The 27,044-nt window shown below is 43.4% G+C and overlaps 2 protein-coding genes and 1 non-coding gene across 7 annotated transcripts in view; all 3 read left to right on the top strand.

The window, feature by feature from the left end:
* On the top strand, positions 1-11,562 carry CWF19L1 (CWF19 like cell cycle control factor 1). The gene is made up of 14 exons (XM_052677883.1): positions 1-109; positions 219-303; positions 694-772; positions 1,225-1,326; positions 2,054-2,268; positions 5,040-5,158; positions 5,881-5,965; positions 6,465-6,605; positions 6,686-6,797; positions 7,859-7,938; positions 8,837-9,046; positions 9,810-9,926; positions 11,101-11,198; positions 11,356-11,562. The coding sequence occupies exons 1-14, from the start codon at positions 87-89 to the stop codon at positions 11,498-11,500; spliced, it is 1,611 nt and encodes a 536-aa protein (XP_052533843.1). The 5' UTR covers positions 1-86; the 3' UTR covers positions 11,501-11,562.
* On the top strand, positions 9,499-9,641 carry LOC128078234 (small nucleolar RNA SNORA12). Its single transcript, XR_008205383.1, has one exon. It is a non-coding gene; the product is annotated as a small nucleolar RNA SNORA12 (small nucleolar RNA).
* The window catches only part of CHUK (component of inhibitor of nuclear factor kappa B kinase complex), a 25,919-nt gene continuing 10,418 nt past the window's right edge, over positions 11,544-27,044 (top strand). For 3 of the 5 annotated variants that reach the window (XR_008205278.1, XR_008205279.1, XM_052677882.1), the window contains exons 1-14: positions 11,544-11,728; positions 11,803-11,897; positions 12,583-12,697; positions 14,413-14,482; positions 17,087-17,175; positions 17,798-17,887; positions 18,109-18,233; positions 19,759-19,866; positions 20,971-21,106; positions 22,069-22,263; positions 22,559-22,661; positions 23,173-23,296; positions 24,487-24,638; positions 25,055-25,116. Coding sequence is in view for 2 of the 5 variants with exons in the window: in XM_052677882.1 (XP_052533842.1) it covers positions 11,582-11,728; positions 11,803-11,897; positions 12,583-12,697; positions 14,413-14,482; positions 17,087-17,175; positions 17,798-17,887; positions 18,109-18,233; positions 19,759-19,866; positions 20,971-21,106; positions 22,069-22,263; positions 22,559-22,661; positions 23,173-23,296; positions 24,487-24,638; positions 25,055-25,116 (1,611 nt within the window). In the remaining 3 variants the exon portion in view is untranslated. The remainder of the gene's footprint in view (positions 11,729-11,802; positions 11,898-12,582; positions 12,698-14,412; positions 14,483-17,086; positions 17,176-17,797; positions 17,888-18,108; positions 18,234-19,758; positions 19,867-20,970; positions 21,107-22,068; positions 22,264-22,558; positions 22,662-23,172; positions 23,297-24,486; positions 24,639-25,054; positions 25,117-27,044) is intronic. The other 2 variants (XR_008205280.1, XM_052677881.1) reach the window with 2 other exon arrangements.

Below are 27,044 nucleotides of genomic sequence, written 5' to 3'. Positions count from 1 at the left end.
TCTATCCGGACAGCAGCGGAACGGGCCGCGGCGGAGCGCTGTGCGAGGCGCACCCGGAAGCGAAAGCCGGGCCGAGGAGTTCCGCCATGGAGGCGCTACCGCTGCGCGTGTGAGCGGGACGGGACGGGACGGGACGGGACGGGACGGGACGGGACGGGACCGAGACGAGGTGGGCTTGTGCCGTGCTGTGGCTGTCGCTGAGGCTCTGTTTCCTTCAGGCTGGCATGCGGCGACGTGGAGGGGCGGCTGGAGAGTCTCTTCGGGCGGGTCCGAGCCATCCAGAGCAAGAGCGGCCGCTTTGATGTGAGGCTGCGGCGGGGCCGGGGAGCGGGAGCGGGAGCGGGAGCGGGGGCCGGGTCCAGCTACCCGGACTGCAGCGCTGGGGCTGAGGGAAGGCCGCGCTCACCCCCTCTCCTACTGGGCCCTGCCTGTGGCTGCCCGCGGGGCCGAGGGGCTTGGTGTGCCCTCAGACTTCCTTCTGCTGCTCTGAGGAGCCTGGGGAGCACGAACCTGTGGGGCGGGAGTGCCACTCCTCCTTTTGGAGTGTAACGGTACCGCCGAGCGCAGAGACTTTTCTTTATCCGGTAGCTCGGGGGAGATGCGTGATGCCTCGGAGTGAAGCGTTGCACCGCAGAAGTGCTCTGCCTTGCCTTTGGTGTTTTATGTGACTCTCTCTTGGTGTGGTGGTTGCAGATGCTTTTGTGCGTCGGGGATTTCTTCAGCTCCACTTCTGATGCCGAATGGACAGAGTATCGTTCGGGAGCTAAGAAAGGTAAGGAAGGAGCTGTCATTCCCCATAGCAAATGCATTGGCATGCTAGGGGCTGTGCTGGCTGGCAGCCCACTTACACGTGTCCTTAAAATCTTGCCTGGCTGTGCGAGCTGTCCACACAAAGCTGTCCCATTTGCTGTGAGGGCTCAGCACAAGGGAGCCTAAGCATTCTCATATAGCTGGACTGTGGGAATTGAAACTTCAAGCACGAGTCTAGTGTCACCCTAGAGACAATGTAGGCCATGGATCATTCAGGGGCATTATTTAGAGGATGCACCTTAAAGTATCTGGTGATGAGAAAAGCATTTTGCTCAAACAACAGGGGGGCCTTTTTCTGAAGGAAATTTCCTTGTTTGTGGTTATGGCTCCTTCACACGCTGAGAAGGAGGGGTGTTGGGATGGCTGTGATGTACTTCATGTTCTTTATTCCAGACTGATCATTTTCTTTTTCAGCTCCAATTCCAACCTTCATGCTTGGCGCTAATAACCAAGAGACTATGCACTGTTTTCCACATGTCACTGGTTGTGAATTAGCTGAGAACATCACTTACTTAGGTAATGTACTTGTGCGATGCTGCTTTCAAGAACGTTTTGTGATCTTTGTGCTTTAACTCACCCCTCCTTTTTTTTTTCTTGAAGTTTTAAGGTGGCATTTCTTAATCCTGCAACAAGACTGGAGTTGAACTTTTTGTTCAACTTTTTTGTTGTTGTTTTCTAACACATTGAATTTTGATACCCAAAAGAAAAAGATGTTGAAAGAGTCTTTTGACTGAGAACGTGAATATTCCCGTCCTTTGCATTTCTCTGTACAGTGGAGGTTCCCTATATGAAGCGTATTAGTGCTGTGCTGCATGGTTGTACTAAAGTAGCAAAGATAAAAAGTATAATCATCAAACGTAATGAAATGATAGCAAAACTAAAAGGAAAGGTTAATTTCTTTTTAGAATCTTGCCTAACAAAAATAGTTACAAATGAACTTGCAATTGGCTTTTTTATTTTCAGTCTTGATACCAAGCTTTTGTTATCAATTGATTGTAGGGGAGCAAGATAGCAGTGAGGAGAGAAAACTGGGGGTTGTATAAACAGCTCTACCATGAAGTAGATTTTGAGCCATGGCACTAAAATATCTTCCTAGAATTTATGAACGCAGAAAATGAGCTGCCTGTAAGAAAGATTTCAGTCAAAGTAAGGCAAGACTGCTAAATCTGGCTCTCTGCTTATGATACAAATGAGCTTACTTGCAGCTTTTAAATCTCAGGTGTGTGCTTGTGCATTCATGCAGGCCGTCGAGGTCTTTTCAGTGGTACTTCAGGACTGCAGATCGCGTACCTGAGTGGCACCGAGTCTCAGGAGGAGCCAACTCCTGCCTACAGCTTTAGTTCAAAGGATGTAACAGAATTAAAATCATCATTGTTATCGACCCCAAACTTCAAGGGTGTGGATATATTGCTGACTTCCCCTTGGCCCAGAGATGTTGAGAGTTTTGCCAACAGCCCAGTAAGTCTTCTGTTTTCTGGTGGAATTAATTTCCATTTGTATCTAACAAACAATGTCGTCTCTGCTTGTTTTGCCTGTTTGCAGAAGGACCCTTCGTGATTGTTTTGTTTGTTTGTTTGTTTTTAATTTACTAATGTAAGGGCTTTGTAGGATAATTTCCTGAAAGAGCTTTCTTTCCATGGACACTATTATATAGCTATTTCTATAGAAAAGCTAATGTTCAATAACTAAAGATTTTAGCACGCTGTGCTCAGACCATGAGGCTGTACATCCTGGAGATACTGTTCATTTGGAACTGTTTTTTCTCAGCAAAGTCTGTATACTACAGATTTGGTCCCACTGGGATGTCATCTAGTCCAACCCCCCTGCAATAAAGAGGGACGTCTTCAGATAGATCAGGGTGTTCAGCTCCCTGTCCAGCCTGCCCCAGGGACAAGGCACCCACTGCATCTCTGAGCAACCTGTTTCAGTACTTCACCATTCTTATTGTAAAAAACGTTTTCCTTATATCCACTCTAAATCACCCTTCCTTCAGCTTGAAATAATTTCTCCTTGTCTTATCACAACAATCCCTGCTTAAGAGTCTGTCCCCTTCTTTCTTACAGCCCCACTTTAGATACTGAAAGCCACTATCAGTCTTTCCAGAGCTGTTTCTTCTCCAGGCTGAACAGCCTGAGCTCTCTCAGCCTTTTCTCACAGGAGAGGTGTTCCATCCCTTGGACCATTTTTCTGGCTCTCCTCTGGATGCATTCCAACAGGCCCATGTCTGTCCTGCATTGAGGAGAAATTCTGTCCTTCAGCTGTTCTGAATGGTTTGGTTCTTCCTCTGTCTGGATTTTGAGGATATGTTTACATTGTATCTAATTCACAGTTTTAACTGTTACTCAGCAGGAGGAACTTGCCTGTGAACTCACATGATCTGAGACTTCCCTGGAGGAGAATGCTATGTGTGACAGATACTTTGCTTCCTCATTGTCTTTTCACTTCTGAAAAAAACACAGGATCCTATCTCTGAAAGTATTAGAAAATGTGTCTTCCTTCTCCCTCCATAAAATAACCCCGCTACCACCAACAAAACAAAACAAAACAAAAAAACAACTCCACTAGGCTGTGTGGTTGGAGAAAAAAAAATGTAGGGACGTTTTCGGTTAGAGACAAATTGTGTCCAGACCTTCGCACTGGGATGCTCTGTAGTAATTCAGCATATTGTTCCACTCTTGGTTTCATTCGATTTGAATTTCTGCAATTGTGCTGTTTGGATTAATAGATAAATATATTAGTAAATATAATACTCAAATAGACATCTTGCTGAAATGCATGCTTCAGGATCTGAAGATTTCAGTAACAAGTCTTTAAGATTTGTGTGCTAAGACATTGAAATCCCATAGCTCCAGTAACAGCAAATTTGATGAATGAACAGTAAGTTCTGCTTTTTGCCACCTGAAGTTTCTTGTGCAGTAAAAATGGTGTGAGAAGTTAAATTGCATGAATGAGAATCAACTCCCTGGAGAAGTTCTTTTCCTGAGATGGTTCTTAGCTCTGACCATTTTCAGTGTGACTGAAACCAGCAAGACCTCAGTGAAGGTACTGCTGTTATCCTCTGCCACACCTGCTGCAAGGGCAGCAGAAAGAAGTACAGAGAGGAAAGCTGCTTTCCTGGGAGTGGGTGGATGCCTGTACAACTGCACTTCTTGTTGAGCTCCGTGAGGTTAAGCCCATTTCTCCAGACTTTCTGGGTCCCTCTGGGTGGCTGCACAGCCCTCTGGTGAGTCAGTCACTCACCCCAGTTTTTTATATCATCTGCGAATCTATTGAAGATGCACCCTACTCCATCATCCAGATCATTAAGGAAGATGGTAAAAAGAACTGGACCCAGTACTGACTCCTGGGATGCTCCCCTCATTACTGGCTTCAAATGAAAATTTGCACCAACTGACTTCTGCCCTATGGGTCCTACTGTTCAGGTAGTTTTCAACCCAGCTCACTGCACATCCAGCCCATACTTCAGCAGCTTCCCAATGAGGATCTGTTGGGGGACACCGTCAAAGGCAATACCCACAGCTCCCCACTTATTCATCAGGCTGATTGTTTCATTGTAGAAGCTCCTCAGACTGATCAGGCCTGACTTCCTCTTGATGAAGCCTGATGATTTTCTGAAAATATTTTTTCCAAAAGAATCTTTACCGAAAATAGTACTTTCTAGGTAACAGACAATTTCTGAACTTCTGTTTTCCCCTGCTGTTTTCTTTCCTTACTGTGCTTCTCAGTCTAAGGCTAATGAAGAACAGACAGCCCAAAAGTAGTTCTAAGCCTGCTCTTTGGTTGTGTTTTGTTTTTGATTTCTCAGGGACAGGAGAAAACATTTTGTTTCTGTGGGAAATCTTAGCATTTTGCTATTCACTTGACTCACACACTAAAGCTTCTGGCACTCTGGGAGTGTGGTTAAAATGTGCCTTAATGATTTTGACCTATATTGCTGTTTGCCAAAACTCATTCTGTGCCGCAATTGCTTCACAAGATCAATAAAGGGAAAATAGGACAAATTTGTAAAGTGAAATGACTGGATGTAAACCTTGTGTATGGATAATGATGTAAATAAGTAGACTTGGGTTGGAGATAAGAAATCAAACCATGTTCACTTCCATGCTTCAAGGAATGGCAACAGCCATGGTCATAACTTCTACATTTCCAGCAAGCAGTTCAGTATAAGCAATTTATTTTCATTGCTGTCTGACAGAGTTTTTAAAATAAAACTTGTTTTGTATTTGTAGGGAGAAATAGATACCAAAAAATGTGGTTCCACTTTAATATCTGATCTAGCTGCAAGTCTCAAGCCAAGGTATCACTTTGCTGCACTGGAGAAGGCCTATTATGAAAGGCTTCCTTACAGGTTTGTAAGACATTGTGAAATCTCATTTATTTTGAAATAAGAGTTCAATTTTTAAAGAACACAGTGTTTTAAAGAATTTCAGTGTGATTTTATGAAGTTATCTGGTTCCTTTAAATCTTTGTTTTTCCAGTAATGAGTCGAGATTGTTTCTCAGATGTCTCTTCTGATAACAGTTCTTGCTGCCTCAGAAACTGTGCAGTCCCTGCCAACACTTACCTGAGAATGTCAAAGTGAATCTGACACCAAATCACTCTGAGTTCCATTTCAGTACTGTTCAGCCTAGTTCTGGGGGTACCTCTGAAGGTGTATTGTGGAAAAGCTCTCATACAGTGAAGAATTTGGTGTCTTCAGATATAACTTTGTATATAAAATGTGACTGATAAAATAATGTAGGTGTCAGAATAACATTCAGAGAAAATTAAGGCTGTCTTGTGAATGCTGGCAAGGATTGTTACCTTTATCATAGTAAATACATTTTAAAATGGAAGTTGTTTTTCAGTCTAGTAAAATGTCCTCTCAGCTGTGTATTCGGTGTCCTGTGAGATCTTATTTTTGTCTGTGTGGTTGTTAGATCTCACAAGTCTTTTTATTCTCAGGCCTTCTTGTTCTGGGTGAAAGCCTACATGTAAGTGATGTGGGTGTCTGAGTTCCTTTATGGAGGGCATGTTTTCCCCCTATTCTTTGAGTATATGCCAATACAGTCAAGTTTTGCTTCCATACAGAAATCACACAGTGCTGCAGGAGACCCCACAACATGTGACCAGATTTATTGCTCTTGCTGAAGTTGGCAATAAAAGCAAGAAAAAGGTATTTATACTCCTGAATCTTCTCAAGTACAAATAATGTGGCAGTAAGCCCTAATTTAGCTAGTCATAGGACAGTGTGAATCATGCCAAAGTGGAGGTGTCTGTTGAGTATCGTGGCATTTGCCCATCATGTCAGAGGGGTACAGAATGCCAGATGTGTTCTTAAGCACTTCCGTTTCTCTCTACTTGGTCTATTGGTGTTTAGCTGGAAGAAAGCAAAGGAAAATGGCCAGAAAGCTGCCATTCTTCCCTCTTCCTCAGCTGCTTTGGATAATTTTCTCTTCCCATGGCTTCCTTTAGGAAGGAAACAATTTACATGAGAACCTTTACAAATCACTTAAAGTAACTTTTGAGGTGACATAAGTTGCTTACTTTTTTAACCCTTATAAAAAGTTACAGAGTATTGATACAAAAGGATGTTGGTAGTTTACAGCTGATTTCTTCAGAGTTGCAATCATTGCAAAAGCTTTTTGCATTTGAGCCATCTGTTTTTCTTCCAGTATCTATATGCATTCAGCATTGTTCCCATGAGCTTGATGGACCCTGCAGAGCTAGTAAAACAGCCCCAGGATGTCACTGAAAATCCATACCGAAAGTTGCAGAAGGGGGCACAGAAGACCAAAGTACTTGGGTGTGCAGAGGTACTGCTGCAGTGTGCCGCATGCTCTGTGACTCTCTGGGATGCAGGTACAACAGGTTTTGGTTTTCATTTTCTAACCAGGAAGAAACAGCATGTCAGTTTTTCTTTGATTTGAACAAGCATCATGGGAAGAAACGTCCCTCAGATGGGAAGGATAGAGGGAGCTCCCAAACCAAGCAAGCCAAAAAACCTCGTAAGTATGTGGATGCTTTTTTTCCCAAGAACTTTACTGGAGGTATTGGTCCATTTCATCAGTCATTTTATCTCAGGCTGTTAAGCTGTTTAGATCATCTTGAAAATGTGCTAGATGGTGTGGGAGTACAGCAGTACAGAGGAATGAACAGCCACTTGTTTCCTAGAAACCTGACAGTAAGTAGTTAAATAAAAGACAAAAGTATAGTTTAAAAACTAGGTCTGAATGGGTTGAACTGATGCTGTTTACCTTGTGAAGCTGACTGGCCTCTAAACTTGACAACAGGCAGTTCTACAGACTAGCTTGTTCTGTAGGGCATAGTGTACCCTTGTGTACTTGGTACGATTTCCTTTTCTTGATAAGAAATTCCTTATAATTTTTCCTTTATTCCTTAAAGAAAAGACTTTAGGAGCCTCCTTACACTGTTTTGCACTGATACAAACTCCAGGCTTGCACCTTTGGTTTCCTATGGTTCTTGGCAGAGCCTTATCTCACACTGCATTTGTAAAGCTGCTTGTCTGTTCCTGTACAAAGCCTGCAGCTGTGAATGTGGTGTTTGACCCTAATAAAAGGCCTGGCTTATTGATGTCATCAGTTTATATTAAGGGTCAGATAAGGTATTGCAATCTGGGTCTGGAATCACGTTTTCAGTGTGAGAAATAGGCCAGAATTAGCATGTGTGTTTGACAGCATCTGTCCTTGTCTGTACTTTTGTGGTAGTTTCATCTCATTTTGATTTATTTTTTTTAATTCACTGGTGCATTTTCTACTAGTGAGCTGTAAGCACTATGTTCCTGGAAATAATGTTCTTCAGGTAAATAGGAGCACTCAATGATGATGTTGGTCAGCAAGTTGGTGACTTCCACCTGTTCCTCTTACTAGAACTTCCCCCAGGGCATCAGTTCTCCAGCCAGATTCTGATTCCCAGAGCCATGCCCTTCAGCACTGCATCAGCTGGGAAGCGTAGCTGGAAAACGCAGCTCTTCCAGGTCTCGTTCCATTCATCATTCCAGCCAACAAGCTTTATGCTAACACTTGTTTCTCTTTCCTATCCCATAAAGCACTGCCCACAGGGCCCTGTTGGTTCTGTCTTGCTAGCCCAGAAGTGGAGAAGCACTTGGTTGTTAGCATTGGCACACACGTAAGTAACAATAGTACATTCTTTCCTACATGCCAGCAAAATCATGTTAAGATATAGCAACATTTATTTTAAAAAGGGAGAAGAAAAAAAAAAAAAAAAGCAAACAACCTTTATTTGGAGCTGACTCAGTTTTCTTTGCATTCAACCCTACAGAGGACATAAGTAGATAGTCACAAGTCTTTTGAAAAATAAAACATCCCTCTTTTCCTTGAGGAGATGAATTACAGAGCCGGAAGACTTTTTGGTGTGGCAGCCTTCATGATTTGATTGTGTTACAATCTGTCAGAACTGAGTGTAAACTGGAATCTGTGCTGGCAATAGAATGCGTTGGCTGGAGTTACACCAAAAGCAGCTGGGATTACTGGTTCTGATTTTTTCACATGCAGATTAAACAGAAGATAAGACAGCTTTTACATCAAGATCTCAAAGTACTTTTTGGAGGTTAATTAAATCATTGACACCTTTGATTTGCCTCCAGTCCTTGCTCCTATATGGTGCAATCTACTTGAAGATGCTACAGTGGCAACATTATCTGGTTTTGGTTGGAAAGTAGATATACATTTTCAAAGGGATTTTCTTGTCAATATGAAATTCTGGCAGCAATGGTAAAGTTCACTCAGGTGTCTTCCTGAAGGCCAGGCATTCTCTGGCACTTGAAAAAAAAAGTTGTTAAAAGTTGTTTTTAACCATTTTCACTTTCTTTCCCTTTCTTGTTCCTCTAGTAATTAATGAATTGCTAATTAACAGTTCCTAACAAGCGACACAGAGTAGAAAACTGTACTGTTCCTGAGGCAGAATTGCTAGGCTAGGGGATACTCAAGAGTGCAGCCAGGGAGCTCAAGTTTCCACAGTGTGTTAAGTGTTGCTGATAGTAACTACGTGTATTGTTTCACTCCAGTGCTACCTTGCCCTGGCCAAGGGTGGCTTATTACCTGATCATGTCTTGATTTTGCCTATTGGGCACTATCAGTCGGTGGTTGACTTGTCTTCAGAGGTGATGGAAGAAGTGACCAAGTATAAATCTGCCCTGAAGGAGTTTTTCAGAAGCAAGGGGAAGAGATATGTCTTATTTGAAAGGAACTATAAGAGTCAGCATCTGCAGTTACAGGTATGGTTTCAGTGTATATTAAGAGGACACAGCTGCGCACTTCTCCATGACTGAACTGAAAGGGAAAGCTCACTTTCAGTTTTTCCAGAGTATGGCAGTATTCTGCCCACAAACAGGCAGAACAAAACCATAACCCACGTTGTGTGATGGTTCTGCCACAATCCTTAAATTCTTCATATTATAGCAGCACAGCATAGATTGTGTTGAATGGGCAAGGAAGACTTCTCCCTGCATAGATGTGATTTTAAAAACTCCTCAGGGATTCCAGACAAGGTTTTATAACTGGTTTCTTACTCTGATCTGCTCCCATGGGCATACAAGCTGCAGTGCTCACCATGCAACTGTAGTAGGCTGAAAATGTAACAGTATGTGCAGAATTCTGATCATTGTCAATCAGTATCAACCCTTTGGTTTGATTTTTTTTTTCCTTGTGCATCAGTCAGTTAGTGGTTTATTGTGGTGGTTTCTTTGTTTGGCAGATCTGTAATTGTATCAGAGCGGCCTGAAACTACCACAGAGATCAAAAAGGAGGGAGACTGTGCTGAGAACTTTGTCAGACTCTTAGTTCTCAGCTTTTTATTCAACTCCTATAGAAGATTTCTCATAAGTTTAAATCTGTACAGGTGGGTGCTCACCCACCCTGTTTGATGATATTGCACAGAACTGAGGAGCATGCCAGCTCCAGTGATGGAATGATTGCTTTCTGCGAGTCAGTGGTTTCCCTCATCTTTACTTCTTTGGAAACATTTGTCTCTCTCTCCAGGTGATTCCTGTCCCACTGGACTATACTTCTGAAGACATTAAGGAGTGCTTTATTAAACAGGCACAGGAGCAACAGATGGAACTGTTAGAAATCCCAGAGCACTCAGATATCACGCAGGTACGAGATACTTTCACCTGTCTTCACCTCTGCCCTGTCAGGCCTGCTGTTTCCCTCTGAGGTCAATGAGGTCACTTTGTGGGGTAAGGTTAAGCTGTTTGGAAGCAGACTTAATTTGGAGCCCACATACCAGTTGTGTTCATTATGACAATGTCATAAGCTGTGTTGCTTATCTAAATATCAAGTCCTTTGCCTGCAGCATTTGTTGACTGCCCTCAGAGGGCCTTAAGTATATATCTTCTTTGCATTTGATGGAGGTCTGTGCCACTAGGTTTGTTCAGCACTTCTGTCACAATGCAGATTGCTAAGATGTCCCCTAGATTCCTCTGCCTGGCTTTTCCTAGTGGTAAAACTCAAAATATAGCTATATGTTATTAATATAAGGTTTGTGCCTCATCTTTGTGCCTGACTCGAATGGCAGGGATATAAGAAATAACCCTGGTCACATCACTCTAGCCATGTGTAAGGCCAGCTAAACTCACTCCTACCAAACACCAACTCCCTTCCAGCATCACTGTGCATCAGATAGTTTTAATTTCCCCTAGGTAAGAGTTCTGTAACCTGAGAAGTGCACTTGTATTCTCTTCACATTATTTTATTCTTTTTCCTTTAAAATACCATATTAGCTCAGGCAGTTCTGATCCAGGCTCTGTTATTTACTGTCCTTGTAATGCAATCTGCAGAGTTAAACCAGAAGAAATATTAAAGCAGAAGAAATGTTAAAGCAGTATACTGTCTGCTACCTTGCATTGCAAAGGCGCACACCATTCCAGCAGAAAGCAATCCATCACTTTCTCATTCTTTGGGGATTACGAGATCTACCACTGATGCTGTGATGATAGTTTGATGATAGATAGATAGATGATAGATAGATGCTGCAGCCTGGACTGGCTTGTTTTGCTGTTTCCCATCTAAAGAACTGCAGCCAGAATCTCTCTCCTTCTGAATGGCATCCAGATGGGTAGGAGAGAAACTCTTTCAGTGTTTCATTAGTGAAAAAGTCTGATGTAAATGCAGCTAGCATTGCACAGACACAGAGTAAAGCCCTCTTCTGTGGCTTCCTGATGTAGGCAGGATGCGTGTGCATGTGTCACACATGCCTTGGGAAAACATCTAGGAGAAACCTGGCTGCCTTTGGCACCAACGGGCCTCAGCATCCCTCGTTCCTACACAGGTGGTGCAGCAAGGCACGCCGTACTTCTATGTGGAGCTGGACACAGGCGAGAAACTCTTTCATCGCATTCAGGGCAGCTTCCCGCTGCAGTTTGGCAGGTGGGTGCATCGCTTTCTGTACCCTTCCATTTCCCGTCTGCCTCTCTTCTTCCCCGCTCTTTTCCTTCCCCCTTTTTGTCCCCTCCCCCCCCTCCCTTCTCCCTGTTGTTCTCAGCTCAGGGCGCTGTGCCGAGCGCTGATGTCGTCTGTCCTGCAGGGCGGTGCTGGCCAGCGGTGCCCTGCTGGCGCTCCCTCAGCGCTCCGACTGGCGCAGCTGCACGGCGGCCCGGCCCGAGGAGGCGGCGCAGGCTAGCGCCTTCCGTCGCGACTTCCAGCCCTTCGACTTCGCCTTGCGGGACTGACGTCGGAGCGGCGGGCGGGCGGGCGGCACGATGACGCGGCAATAAAGGTGGAGCTAAGGGCCCGGAGCTGTGTGCGGCGCCATGGAGCGGGGCGCGGAGCGCGGGCCCCCCCCGGCCCCCAGCGGCGTGGCACTGCGGGGACAGCCGGCGGGCGGCTGCGGGCCCTGGGAGATGCGGGACCGCCTGGGCACCGGCGGCTTCGGTAACGTCTGCCTGTACCAGCACCAGGTGGGGCGGCGGCGGTCGTGGGGGGGGGCGGCGGCGGGGGAGCGGGCCCGCCGTGACGGGGCTGTGTGCCGCAGGACACGGGCGCCCGGGTGGCTATCAAATCGTGCCGGCTGGAGCTGAGCGTCAAGAACAAGGACCGTTGGTGCCACGAGATCGACATTATGAAGAAGTGAGTGCCGGGCCTCCGGCCGGCGAGCAGGCGCCGCCGCTTCCCTGTTTGTCCCTAAGCGGGTAGAGCCGCCCCTCGCCTCGCGCATACCGGAGCTGTCCCGGCGCCGCGGGGGCCCCGTCCTGCTGTGCTCCGGGGGTCCACGCGAGGCTCTGCGCGCAGCCTGCGCCGGGCGCCGGGCTCTCCTGGGTCGTCCTCGGGCGCGGCAGCGGCCCCGCGGGGCGGCGTCATAGCGTGGATGCGCACCGCTCCGCTCACCTCCTCGCCGGCGGCGCTGGGGGCGCGCTGACAGCTGCCGCTGCCGTGGGTTGCGGGTCAGTCGCGGGAACGGTGCGTCGTGATCGAAGAGCAGGTGCTGGCGGCCTGTGCGTCTGTGCACCGTATGCTTGCACGTGCTTAAACCCCTAGGCCAAAAGGGAGGTTTCCCTGTGCACTGGAATAGAGACACAGCTGAAATAACTTCAGCCAGAGTTCGAGCCGGGAGCCTAGCTCTCTGTTAAAGTGCTGCATGTGGGCTTTGAGGTGTTCCCAAGGTGGGGGTGTATAGGACTGGGTGCTTCTCAGCAACGGTGTACCTGGAGAGCGTAGTTCAGACCTGAGGCATTAAACCTGGCTGGCCAGCTGACCTTTCTTCCCACTCTTCAGTAGAGTAGCCAGGGCTTTCACAAATTTTCTGTCTGTCTAGGTTGAACCATCCCAACATAGTGAGAGCCTGCGAAGTTCCCGAGGAAATGAACTTCCTTGTGAATGATGTGCCTCTTCTGGCAATGGAGTATTGCTTGGGGGGTGACCTCCGGAAGGTAACGACTGCTTAGCTTTGCGTGGCACAGCAAAACAAGGGGTGGTGGTGCTGTCCCCATAGCTGTGGCCATCTATGAAGCCATATATGTTCTGTAGAGCTTCTCTTTTTTAGTGTAGATCCAGGGAAGTAAATATACAGTGAGTACTCGAAGAGCTTATAAGCAGGGGAACTGACTTTTGGCATCATCGTAATGATGTAGCAAAGGAAAATAGCCTTAAAATAAATTTAGATAATGGAGAGAAATTCTTTACTCAGAGTGCAGTGAGGCCCTGGCACAGACTGCTCAGAGAAGCTGGGGGTGCCCAATTTCTGATGGTGCCCAAGGCCATGATGGATAGAGCCCTGGACAACTTGATCTGATGGGATGTGACGAGCCCATTGCAAGAGTTAGAACTGAATGGGCTTTAAGGTCCATTCCAACGTAAGCCTAGATGCTAGCACTCTACATGTCAGAGTTTGGAGTCTGATACATCGTTAACTACCACGTGTCCAGCTCTCAGTGCTGGGCTGGTGCTAGTTTCACAAACTTTAGCTGGCTCTTTCCTATCAGCTGGGAACTGTTCCTCCACAAAGCTGCAGCACCTACAAGAAAAGGAAACTGGCAGCAGCTGCACGGCTAGATAAAAACTCATGCTCCGCTCCATTGTAGCTGTACACAGGAGGCAGTCCCTTGTTTAGTGGTGGTAAAGTAAATTTCTGCCACTTAAGTTCTGCTTAGAAATCATGTCATCGGAGTGGTCAGGAAACTTTTCTTCAGTTCAGCTTTTGTTGTTTTTCTCACCAGTGCTACACAGCAAACAGACTGGAGAAATCCAAGCAGATGTTAAGTGATGTAATGCATATCTGTGAGAGCAATTAATGTATAACGGTTTCATCTTATGTTTTAGTAATGTTTAAAACAATTGGGACAATGTTAAGAGGCTGAGAGGTTGTCAATTAAAGGAAGGGGCTATATGTGGAAGTAGCATACTGCATAGGTACATAGCTGTCCACGTATCTGGTGATACTTGGGTGTTGTATTTATGCAGTAAAAGTTTTGAGAATACTTGAACGCAAATTGGAGACCTCAGCCAAGAAATTTGAGGTTATATTAGCTGTACATTCAGTGCAGTATTTGATTATTTAGCATCTAATGCATAGATGCTAGTGCAGCTTGAGAAGTACTGTACTTTATTTCACTTGATCACATGTAATGCTTTGTTCTTTAGAAAAAATGAAAAAAAAAAAAAAAAGGAAGCACTATTTCTCATTTCTTGGACATTGTGCTTTTCAGTGCTGTTAATTTGCCACTGCACATCCATGATGTTTTATAAAGCTTGGAAAAGCATCTGTGTCTGTAGGTCATGCACATGTTTTATGCTTGTGCTCTCTTGGGGCAGTTTCCACAGAAGATGAGGAACATGAGGTTCAGGGAGCCTGGGTATCCTCACTGCTCCCAGCCCTCAGTCCTGATCTGAGTCTCTCATCTGCTTGTTTTCCAACAGCTTTCAGATTTCTGTGGTTTTATTCTAGCAGTCCTCTTCAACCTTGTCTCAGTGCAGTGATTTTTTTATTTTCTTTCTTTCCCTGCCCTCTTTTCTATCACTCTATTCAACAAGAGTTATATTCGAGCTGTATTGTTTTCTGTGTGGTGTTGGCAAGGGATGGAAGGCTTTGTTCCTGACTATTGATTGATGCATTGTGAGTGTAAACATCATCATCTTTTTTTTGTAGCTGCTAAACAAACCAGAAAACTGCTGTGGACTTAAGGAAAGCCAAATACTTTCTCTTCTTAGTGACATTGGTATGTAGTCTATGGACTTCAGTGTCTGTTTGTTTTCTGTATATTTGTATTTATGTGTAATGGCATTTTCCTTTTTCAGCTACCTGAGAAGGGGACTAACAAAAACAGTGTGCAAAACTAAGCTGGGCTTCTATTCCAGAGCGAGGATCCTGTGTCTCTGCTGATTGCAGAGATGAGAGGCTTGCACTAATGATATGTCCATGGAAAGGGACTGAAGAAGCTATATAGTGTTCAGCTGTGGGTAACTCTGTGGCGTTAAGGTCACAGGTTTCCTGTTCTGTTCATGGCTCAGCAGATGCCAAGCTGCACACCAGTCTGAAGGAGTGTAACTTCTACCGCTTAAAAGCAAGAAGCTGTCTGGTGTATGTCTATGTTTCTATGTGGCTTCACTCTGTAGAATGCACTTAGTAGCAGAGAAATTCTGTTTGTTCAGGATGAGAGGATGGGACAGCCAATAAAGCAGAGTGGAGAGCAAGATGGGTAAGAGCATAGCGGAAGAGGAAGAGAACATACAAGCTAATCATGCCGTGTCTTGTCCAGCAATCTTCCGGCTAGTGATTTCTTTCAACTGAGGATTAATTAGGTGAGGGATCCCTAAATAAGTGCCTAAATGTTGAAAAGCTTGTCATTTTGAAAGAGTTATTCTATGGTCCTATGTTAAAAATGCGACTAACATAGTGATGGTGTCTGTTCTCTCCTTTGCTTGCAACAAGGGTGGCTATGTCAAGATGCAGCATCCACATTTAGCCTCAGGTTCCAGGGGGAGGTGGAGATTTTGGTGGCCAAATTCTTGACTACTGAAAGGTCTGTAAGAAAAGATAGGAGAGATGCACCTTAAAGCAGCTTCTTGGCTGCTCTGGAAGAGGATAGGTAATCTGTTGGAGAGTTACGTCTGCAGATGGTCTTCCTTGCAAGCTAGCCTTCCAAGAATGCTCCTCAGCAGAGCTCCTTCATCTTTGTTTTCTCTGATAGTTAACCAGTCTCTCCTAGGAATGGAGCCATCTTGGTATGAAAAAGTATCTTGAACACAGTGGTCTGGGCTTCTAGGCAGAAGGATTCTCATGTCCTCTTTATGAGGTAGAGGAGAGATGGTTGGCTTTCCCCCAAAGATTTATTTTTCTGATGCGGAAAAGGACTGGTACCTTTATTAGTCAAAACAATGTTATGGTTTTTCCAGAGTCACTCCTGACTGGTGTTAGGGCTCACAAAATGGCAAGGGAACATGAAGCCAAAGAGGAAAACAACACCAAGTTGTTTTGGTGTTGTTTTCCATAGGGCTGTGCAACACAAAAGTCAGCCATCTGTACAAAGTTTACCGATCCTTAAGAAAGTATGTGGAGACAAGTGTTCTGCATCAGTTTAATGGAGAGGTACTCACATTGCTGGGGTAGCCAGCCGGTACAGTCTCCACGAAGTCTTCGTTACCAATGCCAGCCTGCCGGTGGAATGTCTGCCCTGGGATCACACCCAGCAGATTCCTGTGGTGACCAGCAAGATGTCTGCACAAACCATTAGTACCATGACTATATATATAACAGCAGGAGACAATAAAGCACCACATATCTGATTAAGCATGGTCACTCAGAGAAAGCAAGGAGACTGAGTTACAGCTACAGGGAAGTTTCTCGCAAAGAAGTTTCTTCCAGCTACATGCAGAAGCTAGAGGCACTTTACTTGTGTTCCCAAGCTAACCTGAGCTCTTTCTCATGGGCTGATTGCCTGTTCAGGCCATTAACTGAGTTCTTTCACACAGGCTGTTTGCCAGCCTTGTGTCTGACAGCTTCACCTAAAATCAGAAGCATTTTACTGTATAAAGCATTTATATGTTGCTGGTACTGCATTCTCTCCCTATTTCAAAGTGCCATGGAGAAGTGCAAGTTGGAAACTGTTAAGTGTGTAAATGAGTAATAGACTGGTGATGGTTGCAGGTTTGTCTCTAGTGAGAGATATCACGTCTTGAAGGTTAAAAAAATCTCACACTTTGACAGTTGTTTTTTGCTGCTCTGTATGTGGCAGTGTCTTGTAGCTGAGTTGCAAAATAACCTTTTGTTTAGCAGCGGGTGGTGTTATTTGGGTGGAGTAATGATTTCCTCTCTTCCCACAGGCAGTTTTTCTCCTGTTGCTGTTAGTAGTAGCTTCACAGCTACCTCAAGGCATTTTGCCACAAGGCAAAGTCCCGCCCTTTGCCTTTTCTTGTTCCCTCCAGCCACTTCCGTGACCTTGTGAGGTTCTGAAAACCAGCCTGGCTAAAACCTGGTTGATTTTTTTTTTTTTTTTTTTTTTTTAATTTTTATTTTTTTCCTGCTTAGCTCTCAGCTGAATCAGGGAATCAGTTCCCTTCTCTCACCTTTAAGGCAAGAGATCTGCCTTGCAGTTGTGCCACCAGGTCTGAGCTCACAGCAGCCTCCCCATTCTGAAGAGCAGAGGAACAGCTTGTTCAGTCCTGTAGCTGTATGTGCAAACCCAGCAAATATTCTAAGTCAAGTTCTTAGTGTTTCTTCTAAATGAAAACATGTTGCTTTCACAATCAAAGAAACTGGAGGTATTTTTTAGCTATGTCTTTAATAAGTGTGTTTTTTCTGTCATATCACACATATCTTTTAGGCTCTGGTATCCAATATTTGCACAAAAACAGAATTATACACAGAGATTTAAAGCCTGAAAATATTGTTCTTCAGGATGAAGGTGGGAAGGTAAGTCACATCTCTGCAAACTGTGAGCAGCTTTACCTGAGAGAAATAAAAGAGTGACTAGCTTCTGGCACTGAACTAGACTGAAAACTTAACTCTGAATTTATGAAATGCTTGTATCTTCTTGAAGCAACAGATTCTACTTTGCTTATTCTGTAAACTTTATCATTAAAAGCAAACAATTTTTGCTTCTGTTCAAGAACTTCACATGCAAACAGAGGATGAAAGATACAAAACTGTAGTTTATGGTAGCCTTACATTTGTGGGTTTGAGGGTTGTGTATACAATCAAACTAGTTCAGAAGTACAACCAAGTGGATTGTTTAACAAAAAATGGTTTTATTTATTGTTACTCCTCAAATTCCAACATCATAAGATAGAATACCAAGCTAAAACTGCTGAGTTGCTTTAAACAAAGTTGAGTCTAAGCTGAGGCCAGCTTATGTGGTGAAACAGCAAGCTTCAGTGCAGTGTTGTGTCTCAAACCTTCACCACAGACTTTTTCCGGAGTTCCTGTTCTGGCTTTCCCTTTCTTGGATGCATGTCACTGCATAGGTTTGGTTTGTTGTGCTGGTTTTTTTCCCTCTGAATTTGTTCTTCTGATGATCTATTTAAACTGCTTACAGATCGTTCACAAAATAATTGACCTGGGTTACGCAAAGGATTTGGATCAAGGAAGTTTGTGCACTTCATTTGTTGGAACATTGCAATATTTGGTAAGACAGCTGTGTTTTGTTTTTTATATGTACAAGTGTTGTACACATTTTATAGCATCGTAGAAGTGTGTGAGAACCTACAGAAGTCCCTTGTCACCCTTCTGCTGGTTCCACCTCTTTCGCTCTGGAGCTGACAGCCACTCCTAAACATAGATTTGTCTCTGCGGTAGTGCTGGATTGCCTGAATTGCCTCTGAAGTGTCCTTGTATGGTTCTTTTCAGGCTCCCGAACTCTTCGAGAATAAATCCTATTCTGTCACTGTTGATTACTGGAGCTTTGGAACGATGGTGTTTGAATGCATTGCAGGATTTCGGCCTTTCCTGCACAATCTCCAGCCATTTACCTGGTAAGACATTCAGCAAAAGGACTGACAGCTGTCAGTGAGAGTGAGAATCCCAATATCAAACTTACTGCTGTTGAATAATGAGGCTTCTTGGTCTGTTAAATCTTGCAGAAGCTAGTCGTACTTTCATTGCATTAATGACACCTTGATCAGTAATTTATACGTATCGTCGTGGGTGCCTGTGAGCATAATAATTAATGCAAGAATTTGAAGTTTGAATCAAAAAACTTAATTATAATTCACACTGTTAAACAGGGAAGTAATGTCAGAACAGATTAATGCATGTAGAGGAGCAATACAGTCCTTTGTTCCGCTAGACTGTGAGGTCACTTATTTTTTAGCAACAAATAATGCACAGCAAGACTTCCTGTTGCAGTGTAGGCACATAGGATGTGCTTCCAAATAGCTTAACAAGGATGAGAACTGAAGGACATTAATAGGACTTCCACATATGTGGAAGTTTCTCCTTACTGTCTCACGGCTAGAACAAAGAGCAGAAAGGCTTATTGTTGTATTATTGATGTATTTCCACATCTTAGCTTGTGATATCAGGACCATATAAATAAAGATGGATTTTTCAAAGCGTGATTCTGCGACAGAACAAGCATGAAATTTGTTTTCCTGATAGCATTAAAATAATGGGAGGGAGAGGAAGTAAATTTTAAAGTGCAGTAGTTTCTCTTTAAAATCCTAACTCTTGGGATTTTATTCTTATAGTAGTTCAAATATTTGTCCCATTTTTTCCAACATTTGGAAAACTCTATTTTATAATAAAAAAGTAGTGAAAAACAAATGACAGAGAGAAACAGCTCTTCCAAGCATCTGTGCTCATAAAAAGGAAGAAAGCAGTGTGGGCCATCTGCGTGCAGCTTCTGTTCAAAACTGGGGCTGATTAAGAGAGCAGACTGGCCTCCAGGGGCACAAAGTGTTTGTCTACCTCACCCCTAGCTGATGGCTGCGGCCCGGGCCATGCTTACATGGGATTTGCACTGGGAAATCCTGCTGCTGCGCAAGCAACCAAGCTCTAGGCAAGATGCAAACCAGTGCTGAAGGGAGCCAGGATGAGGGAACAGGTGGAGTTGCCAACGGTGGTTTTTCCTAGTGTTGGCTCCAGTAATACACAGTATTTCTAATACTTCTATCCTATATGTTCCTCTGGCATCAAGGCAAGTGCAGTGACTTTGCCAAATGACTCCTGCAAGTTCAAACTGTCTCACAGTTGTGCAGAGGCTGATTTTATTGAGCAGGATTGCCCTGTAGTCCGCAGTTAATTGTTACCTGTTGGTCCTTTTGTTTGATGCTCTCCAGATGTCCTTGCAAGCAGATGTGAAAATGTGTCCAGAGATAGAGTTGATTGCAAGGACTCCCTTCTTCCAGTTGGAGATAGTTGTGCTAGGTGAACTGTTTAGAAATATATTCATCCTGAAAAAAATTCGTTTTCTAAAGCTGATACTTTTTGCTAATGCCAGGTTTGCTTGGCCCTTTACAAAAGAAATATTATCATATCCATAAAGAATTTATTTTCTAGGCATGAAAAAATCAAGAAGAAGGATCCAAAACACATATTTGCTTCTGAAGAGATGAGTGGGGAGGTTCACTTTAGTACTCATTTGCCACAGCCTCACAGCATCTGCAGGTAAGTGTGACAATGTGATTATATATGATAATTTTTGGCTCATCTTTTAAATGGAGGGGTCCTTCTTTCTCCTAAATACTGTCTCAATCTGTAAGCAAGCTATTATTTGCTGTTACAGAATAGCTTGTAGCCCCATAGATCTTCATGGAACTTTGGGCTCTTCACTGAGAGAGATGACTTCATTAATATCTGCCTGAAAATTTGATGGTATTGAATCTCATAAACCAAGTCATAAACGATTCTAATATAATTTTAGTCATAGGAGCTTAAATTAGCTCCTTCATGAAAGCAAAATCATCTAGTATTTGCATTGGAAAATACTGTGGCAAGAACAACCAACGCCTCAGAGATGGTCAGAGCCTGCTGAATAGAGCATACAAGAAGTTCCTGAAGCTGAAGCATCTGATTTTGTCTCCCAGTATCTCGTGGGGTGCTACAGAAACAGCAGATCCAGACTCTTTATAGAGAGGCAGAGTGGAAGGACCAAGGGCCACAGCACAGGTGCTTAAAGGAAAATGATATTTGTAGATAGGAAAAAAAAGAAGTTTCCTGAAGCTAGTGATGCATCCCTGAGTGGGAGTGCTTCTTGCACTGTGCAGTGCCTTTCACCACGTTACTGATAATAAAGTTATGTGCTTTTGATGTGGATAAACAAGGAAGAGAGCTTTGTGGGAGATGAAGGGCCATTTTTCAGCTATCTGTGGGGACAAGGCAAGGGGAAATAGCCATAGACTGGAGCACAGGAAGTTCTGCAGCAGTGTGTAAGAACGCCTTCATGGTGAGGGTTACGGAGCCCTGGGATGGGCTGCTCAGACAGGTGGTGAGTCTCCTCTCAAGACCCATCTGGACGCCCACCTGGGCAGTCTGCTACAGAGGTCCTGCTTTGTGGCAGGGTTGAACTCAATGATCTCTAGAGGTCCCTTCCAGCCCCTACAGTTCAGTAATTATTCCAAGCAGCTCTGCACCATGATGATGGTTGTTCTGTAGACAGTTTTGCTTTTTAAGACTGTTTAAGGTTTACTAAGTGAGCTTAGTGTGTTAGAATATCTGCCTTCTCTTTCTCATGGTTCTTCTGTTTTGAAATTCATTATTATTGTTGTTTAGTTTAATTGTAGAACCAATGGAAAGTTGGTTGCAACTGATGCTGAATTGGGATCCAGAACAGAGGGGTGGAGGTTTAGATCCTGAAACCAATTGTCCAAAGTGCTTCCTAATTATGGATCACATACTGAATTTGAAGGTGAGTGTAGTTTTAATGGGCTCAGTAGAAACATTTCAGAGAACAGGAATTGTGCTCAATACAGCAAAGCTATAATCCCAGCATCATCTAGCTTCTGGATTTTGAGGAATCTTTTTGCTGGTGTTGGAAAGTATGTGTATATACAGCCTGTCTGGCACATATCTGAGGACAGAATATCATATGCTATATTAATCTCTAGCTTTGTAGCAGAAGAATGATCCTAAATTCCTGCCTGTCATCTTAGTAAGGACTCAGCAAGCTCAAGTGACTGTTCAGTATTTGCTAATGACTGTTAATTTTGAACTGTATTACTGATACAGTGACTTCAGGTTTGCGTACTAGATCAGAGGTTGTATTCACTTGGCTGTTCCCCTTCAAATTATTTATTAATTAACTGCTGAAGTGAGACTAACTGAGGCAGAAGTGCGTGGAAGCCAGAGGATAATCTGAAAGAATTCCAAAGGAATTAGAGACAGAAACACAAAACATTATGGCAATAATTGGGACTTGTCACAATCTGCATATTGTGATGTGGTTTGAGACCTACGGTTTCCACCCAGATACAGTAAAAACAGAGAAAGCCATGAGAGCAGTGAGAAGATAGGTGGAGTTATGTCACAGTTGTTTTATATGGAGGAATTAGACTCCTCTTCTTGAAAGCAGTGCTGGCTACTTCAGAGATAACAGACTTGAGATGGCCTGTATGCTAGCTTGTTTCTATTCTTTTCGTGTAATGAAGCTGTAGTGTGGCTTTGGAGCTGTGAGGGAGTTTGGTCATAGTTTTCTGATATTGAGTTAAAAGTTACAGGTCTGAATTTTATGATGTGAGGCTTTACACCTGCACTTAATTATTGTAATTGCTAAAACTTTATGGTTTATGGTTACGTACACCCTTTGAGGCTATTATGTGCATTGTCTTGGATAGCCAGTGACCTGTAATTAATTTGCACTCTTTTTTACAGATAGTGCACATCCTAAATATGACCTCTGCCAAGATTGTTTCATTTCTCTTGCATCCTGAGGAAAGTCTTCATTCCCTTCAGATTCGAATTGAGTTTGAAACTGGAATAAGCACTGGAAATCAGGAACTGCTCTTGGAGACAGGAATTTGCCTGGACCCCCGGAAACCTGCTTCCCAGTGTGTTATTGATGGCGTAGTAAGAATGATTCTGTTCATTTAAAGTCTTTCCCACTCTTAAGGAATTTGAAATCTTAAGGAAGATTAATTGCTTTGATCTCATCCCACTTGAGACAATTTACTCTGTGTAGCATGATTTTCTTGGATAACATAGGTTGCTATGGTTATATTCCAACTAAATCTTTAAAGTAACTTGCTAGCAAAGGGTCCTGTGCTTCTGTGGAATCTGTCAAAGTCAATTTTTTAAATTTTTGAAGAGTTTCTGATGACAATAACGAGTTCGTTTTGTAACCAGATTTTCTCTTTTTGTGCAGAGGGGCTGGGATAGCTATATGGTCTACTTGTTCGATAAAAGCAAAATTGTCTATGATGGACCCTTTGCTTCTCGAAGTCTGTCTGAGTGTGTAAATTATATTGGTAAGTATGCTGGAGGACACCTTGGACCTGAAAGCATTACTTCTTGTGGAAGTAGATTTGCCTTGCTAATCTCTGTGTGTATTTTGAAGGGCAGCCTCTGACTAAGAGGACCATTTAAGAACCTGTAGCAGCCTAGCAAAATGTTATCTACAGTGTTATCTCCACATTTTATAGATTTAACAGTTAGAGCATCCGTTGCTTACTCTTTTGGAACTCTTCTGTAGAGCTTTGGTAGCTTGAGCGAGTGCTTTAGATGCAGAATTAATGGATAAAACAAACCATGGGTCCTGCCTTTTCTGACGTTTCACATAGTGTTATGTCACACCTTTTATTGCCAGTAGCCAAAATGCTCAAAAAAATCAGAACATCACATAGCAAATGAGCAGTTCTTATGTGTCTTGATCTGTTAGTTTAAGTACCTGAAGCAGGAATAGGGAATGTTGTAAGCACTAGACTCCTTTTCTAGAGTTGTTCTTCCATTTAGGTGCAATTATGTTTTTCTTGTATTCAGTACAGGATAGTAAAATCCAGCTACCAATTCCTCAGCTCCGCAAGGTATGGGCAGAAGCAGTTCACTACGTCATTGGGCTAAAAGAAGATTACAGCAGGCTTTTCCAGGGCCAGAGAGCTGCTATGTAAGTTGTTATTCTTAATTCAGAGGATTCAGTATTATGCAAACACGGAGACTGACTGGAAGCATGCAGCTCAGGGGACTCCTGATTGCTAGAAGTTTTATAGCTCTCTGATCTTCTATACTTCTACATTATGAAGTGTGTTTGGGCTGGGAACTTAAACAGCTCCATTAATTCTATTTCATACTACCTGATGTTGATAACAATTGAAAAAACTTGAAAGCAGTCATAGACTTGCAGAATAGCCAAGATTGTCAGAGACCTCTGGAGGTCATCTGGTTCAATCCTTTCTGACACAACTTGTCCAGAACTATGTACAGATGGCTCTGGAATATCTCTGAGGATGAAGACTCTGCAGCCTTTCTGGGCAACCTGTGTCAGTCCTCATTGAAAAGTTTAAATTTAAAAAAAAAAGTGTTTCCTAGTGTTCACATGGAACCTTGGACATTTCAGTTTGGGGCCATTGCCTGTTGTCATGTCACTGAGAACCACTGAAATGAGCCTCCTTCTTTAAACTTCCTTTCAAATATTTACATATAGTGATGCCCATTCAACTTCTTCTACTTGCTCATCCTCCTATGAATGATTTTCCAGAACTTTAGTTATCTCTGTTGCCCTTACTTGAACTCCCTCCAGTATGTCCATGTCTTTCTTGCACTGGTGAGCCCAGAACTGGGCTCTGTCCTCCAGGAGTGGCTTCACCAGTGCTGACATGAGAGGATTGATTAGCTCAAGCTGCTGGCAGCACAGTACAGCCCAGGGCATTTGTTTCACAAGTGGCAGAATCAGGGAAACTGTTTGCTGTGTTTGTAGGGTTTTATCCTGTGTGGCAGCAAATGGGCAGTATTATGTGCCTCAGACAGTAAAAAAGATGACAGCATTCACCAGGGGCCACACTACAGAAGCCTGTGTATGCTAACAGTAGTCCCCATTGCAAAGGTTGCTTAATTGACACACATGCATGAAGAAAAAAAAATAAGAAATGAGAAAGGACTTCCTCTTTTGCTTATTGAGGACCTGCATATTCTGAGAGTGAGTTGGAGTCTGTGACCCCACTAACACTTCTTGTTGTAAACATCTCACTATTTCTTTTGTTTACCTGTCTTGCCTTCAGTGACAGCTTCTTTGGTTGCTGACCACATAAATGCACAAACACTTTTCAGCTAATATGATGTTCTTCTTTCATTTGTTAGGCTGAGTCTCCTTCGGTATAATGCCAACCTAATAAAAATGAAAAACAATATGGTATCAGCCTCTCAGCAACTGAAAGCAAAGCTGGAATTCTTTCACCAGAGTATTCGCCTTGACCTGGAGAGATACAGTGATCAGATGGCTTATGGCATATGTACATATTTTTGTAATACTTTCCTGGGTGCCTTGTCTGATTTTTGTAAAGGATTGGGCTAACTGTGAACCACTGTGGGTAGGAATTACCTTAAAAGAAAATGTATGCAGGAGCTGCCACTGTGTTTCTCAGCATCTTTATGTGTTTGGGTTTTTTTGTTTTTTTTTTTCTGGGGGAAGAAGATGAATTTGGCACGAGCAAAGGAGGTTAAAAAGTATAAGATGCCTCCATAACTGCAGGTGTAGTAATACATGTCAGCTGTTCCCACATCTGGGTTGTGGCTCCTGCTTAGAGATTCAACCTATAGAGATTCAACCTCTTTATCTTTAAATTCAACTGATGCATGCATAGCTTGTGTCATGCTTTCTTTTCGTCATCTGTAGCTTTTTAAACGTTAACAAATCTTTTCTCTTAAGCTTCAGAAAAGATGCTGAAAGCATGGAAAGAGATGGAAGAGAAGGCCTCTCAGTGTGCCCAGGTATGCACCAAGTTGTTTGAATCCAGTGGTTTGAGCAAAACTAATGCAAAATTCATTAGACTCAGTTTGTTTATATAGGAAAGTAGGCTGTAGAGAAATGTTGTTTACTACCAAAAAGGAGTGGTGTTGCCAAGAGTCTTCTACCTTGATTTTATTGCACACAAAAATGTACATTGCTAAAACTGAAAATGATACTAGTCAGTCACTAGGCAGTGATCTGAAAATTGCAATGCTTAACTTAAGAATACAGACAAATTCCTTGCAAATAAGCAGGCAAATTGAGTTTTGGTAAAAGAAATTAGAGTCATTCTTAAGAAATTCAGAATGGAGCTAGAACCAGTTCTTAGTGAGAGTGGTCTTCTGCCCCAAGCGTGTAACATTGCCTGGTGTTGTTATGGCCAAAGTGAAGGATCTGGCATTTGGTTTTTTTGAACTTCATCCCACTGGCCTCAACCCAGCTATCCAGCCTGTCCAGATTCCTCTGTAGGGCCTTCCTACCCCCAGGCAGATCAGTACTTCCTCCCAGCTTGATGTCACCTGCAAACTTACTGAGGGTGCACTCAATGCCCTCATCCAGGTCATCAATAAATATACTGAGCAGGACAGGCCCCAGTACCGACCCTTGGGAACCACCACTCATGACCAGTCACCACCTGAATTTAACTCCATTCGCCACCACTTTGTGGACTTGGCTCTCCAGCCAGTTCTTTACCCAGCAAAGAGTGTACCTGTCCAAGCCACGTGATACCAGCTTTTCCAGGAGAATACTGTGGGAGACAGTGTTAAAGACTTGTCCTGTGAGAAACACTAGCTGAAATATACCCACTGCTAGAATCCTGATGTGTGTTTTTTGGGAGTATTTCAATTTTACTTCCATTGAAAGTAATAAGGAAATAGAGACCTTGACATAGAACAACTCTGCCTGTTGTTCTGTCCAGTCCTTTACAGGGGAAAAAGTAAGCTTTTAGCTGTGAAAAACTGAGGACAGAAATAGAATGATCACAATGGTTTATTGTCAAAAGCTGCTACTTCTTTTCTCCTGGATATACTGAATAAAGCCTGGGAGGCAGAAGCCATGCAGAAGGGTCACAAAGAGAAAGCAGAGCATTTGCAGTGTATTTCTCAGAGTGGATGTCTAAAATATCTCAGAAAGTAGTCTCTATTATGTCTCATCTGCTGAAAGCTGTCAAGCTTTTCACTCACTCCTGGTCCTCAGCAGGACGGAGGAGTTAATAAGATAAAAAAGCTTGCTGGTTACATTACATACAGGGAGATGGCTCACCAGTTACCATCTTCCCAGTCCTTTCAGTGGAGTGCTGGGTCTTCTCTAACGTGGTGAAGCTCTTGGTCTCTTCACACAGAGACCTCCCTTACAGCCCTGCTACCAAAACCTTGCCATATGAACCCAATACGCTTCTTGTAGGAAACAAGAAATATAAATATGGCTGCATGTAGCAGAATAATTCAAGTTGTCAACAGCTGTTTCTAGGAAATCCAGAGTATCAACAAGTGTTTGCTTTGCAGAGCCTGAGGATTATGATCTATCTTCAACCCTTGCAGTCCAGATTGTAGTCACACCATGTACGTTTATCAGAAATGGAAATTGATTTATTCTGTAATACGCAGTGACTGTCCAGCAGGCAGCATAACTTTTATGAGACACAGTTACAGTCTTTATGGTGAGCCATAGTGCTCCAGATAGAGACCAGCAGCATTTTTCTGACGACCTCCTTTGATCACATGGCTTCTCACTTCTTATTTTGTTCTTTACTTGCCATCCCTTTCTGGTGTCTCATCCTATTTACATACCTTCACACCAAGTACTTCCGCAGTTTCATTAACAACTATGTTCCAGAAAACATTCCCTCTGCAGATCCTACAGACTCAGGTCAGAAAGGAAAAGATTCAGTATCCCAGAATGCTTTCTC

This window comes from Tympanuchus pallidicinctus, unplaced genomic scaffold (assembly GCF_026119805.1).
Source record: "Tympanuchus pallidicinctus isolate F22 unplaced genomic scaffold, pur_lepc_1.0 scaffold16, whole genome shotgun sequence".
Classification (NCBI taxonomy): domain Eukaryota; kingdom Metazoa; phylum Chordata; class Aves; order Galliformes; family Phasianidae; genus Tympanuchus; species Tympanuchus pallidicinctus.
The sequence above is the reverse complement of the archived record's forward strand: the minus strand, read 5'-3'. Positions and strand labels throughout refer to the sequence as shown.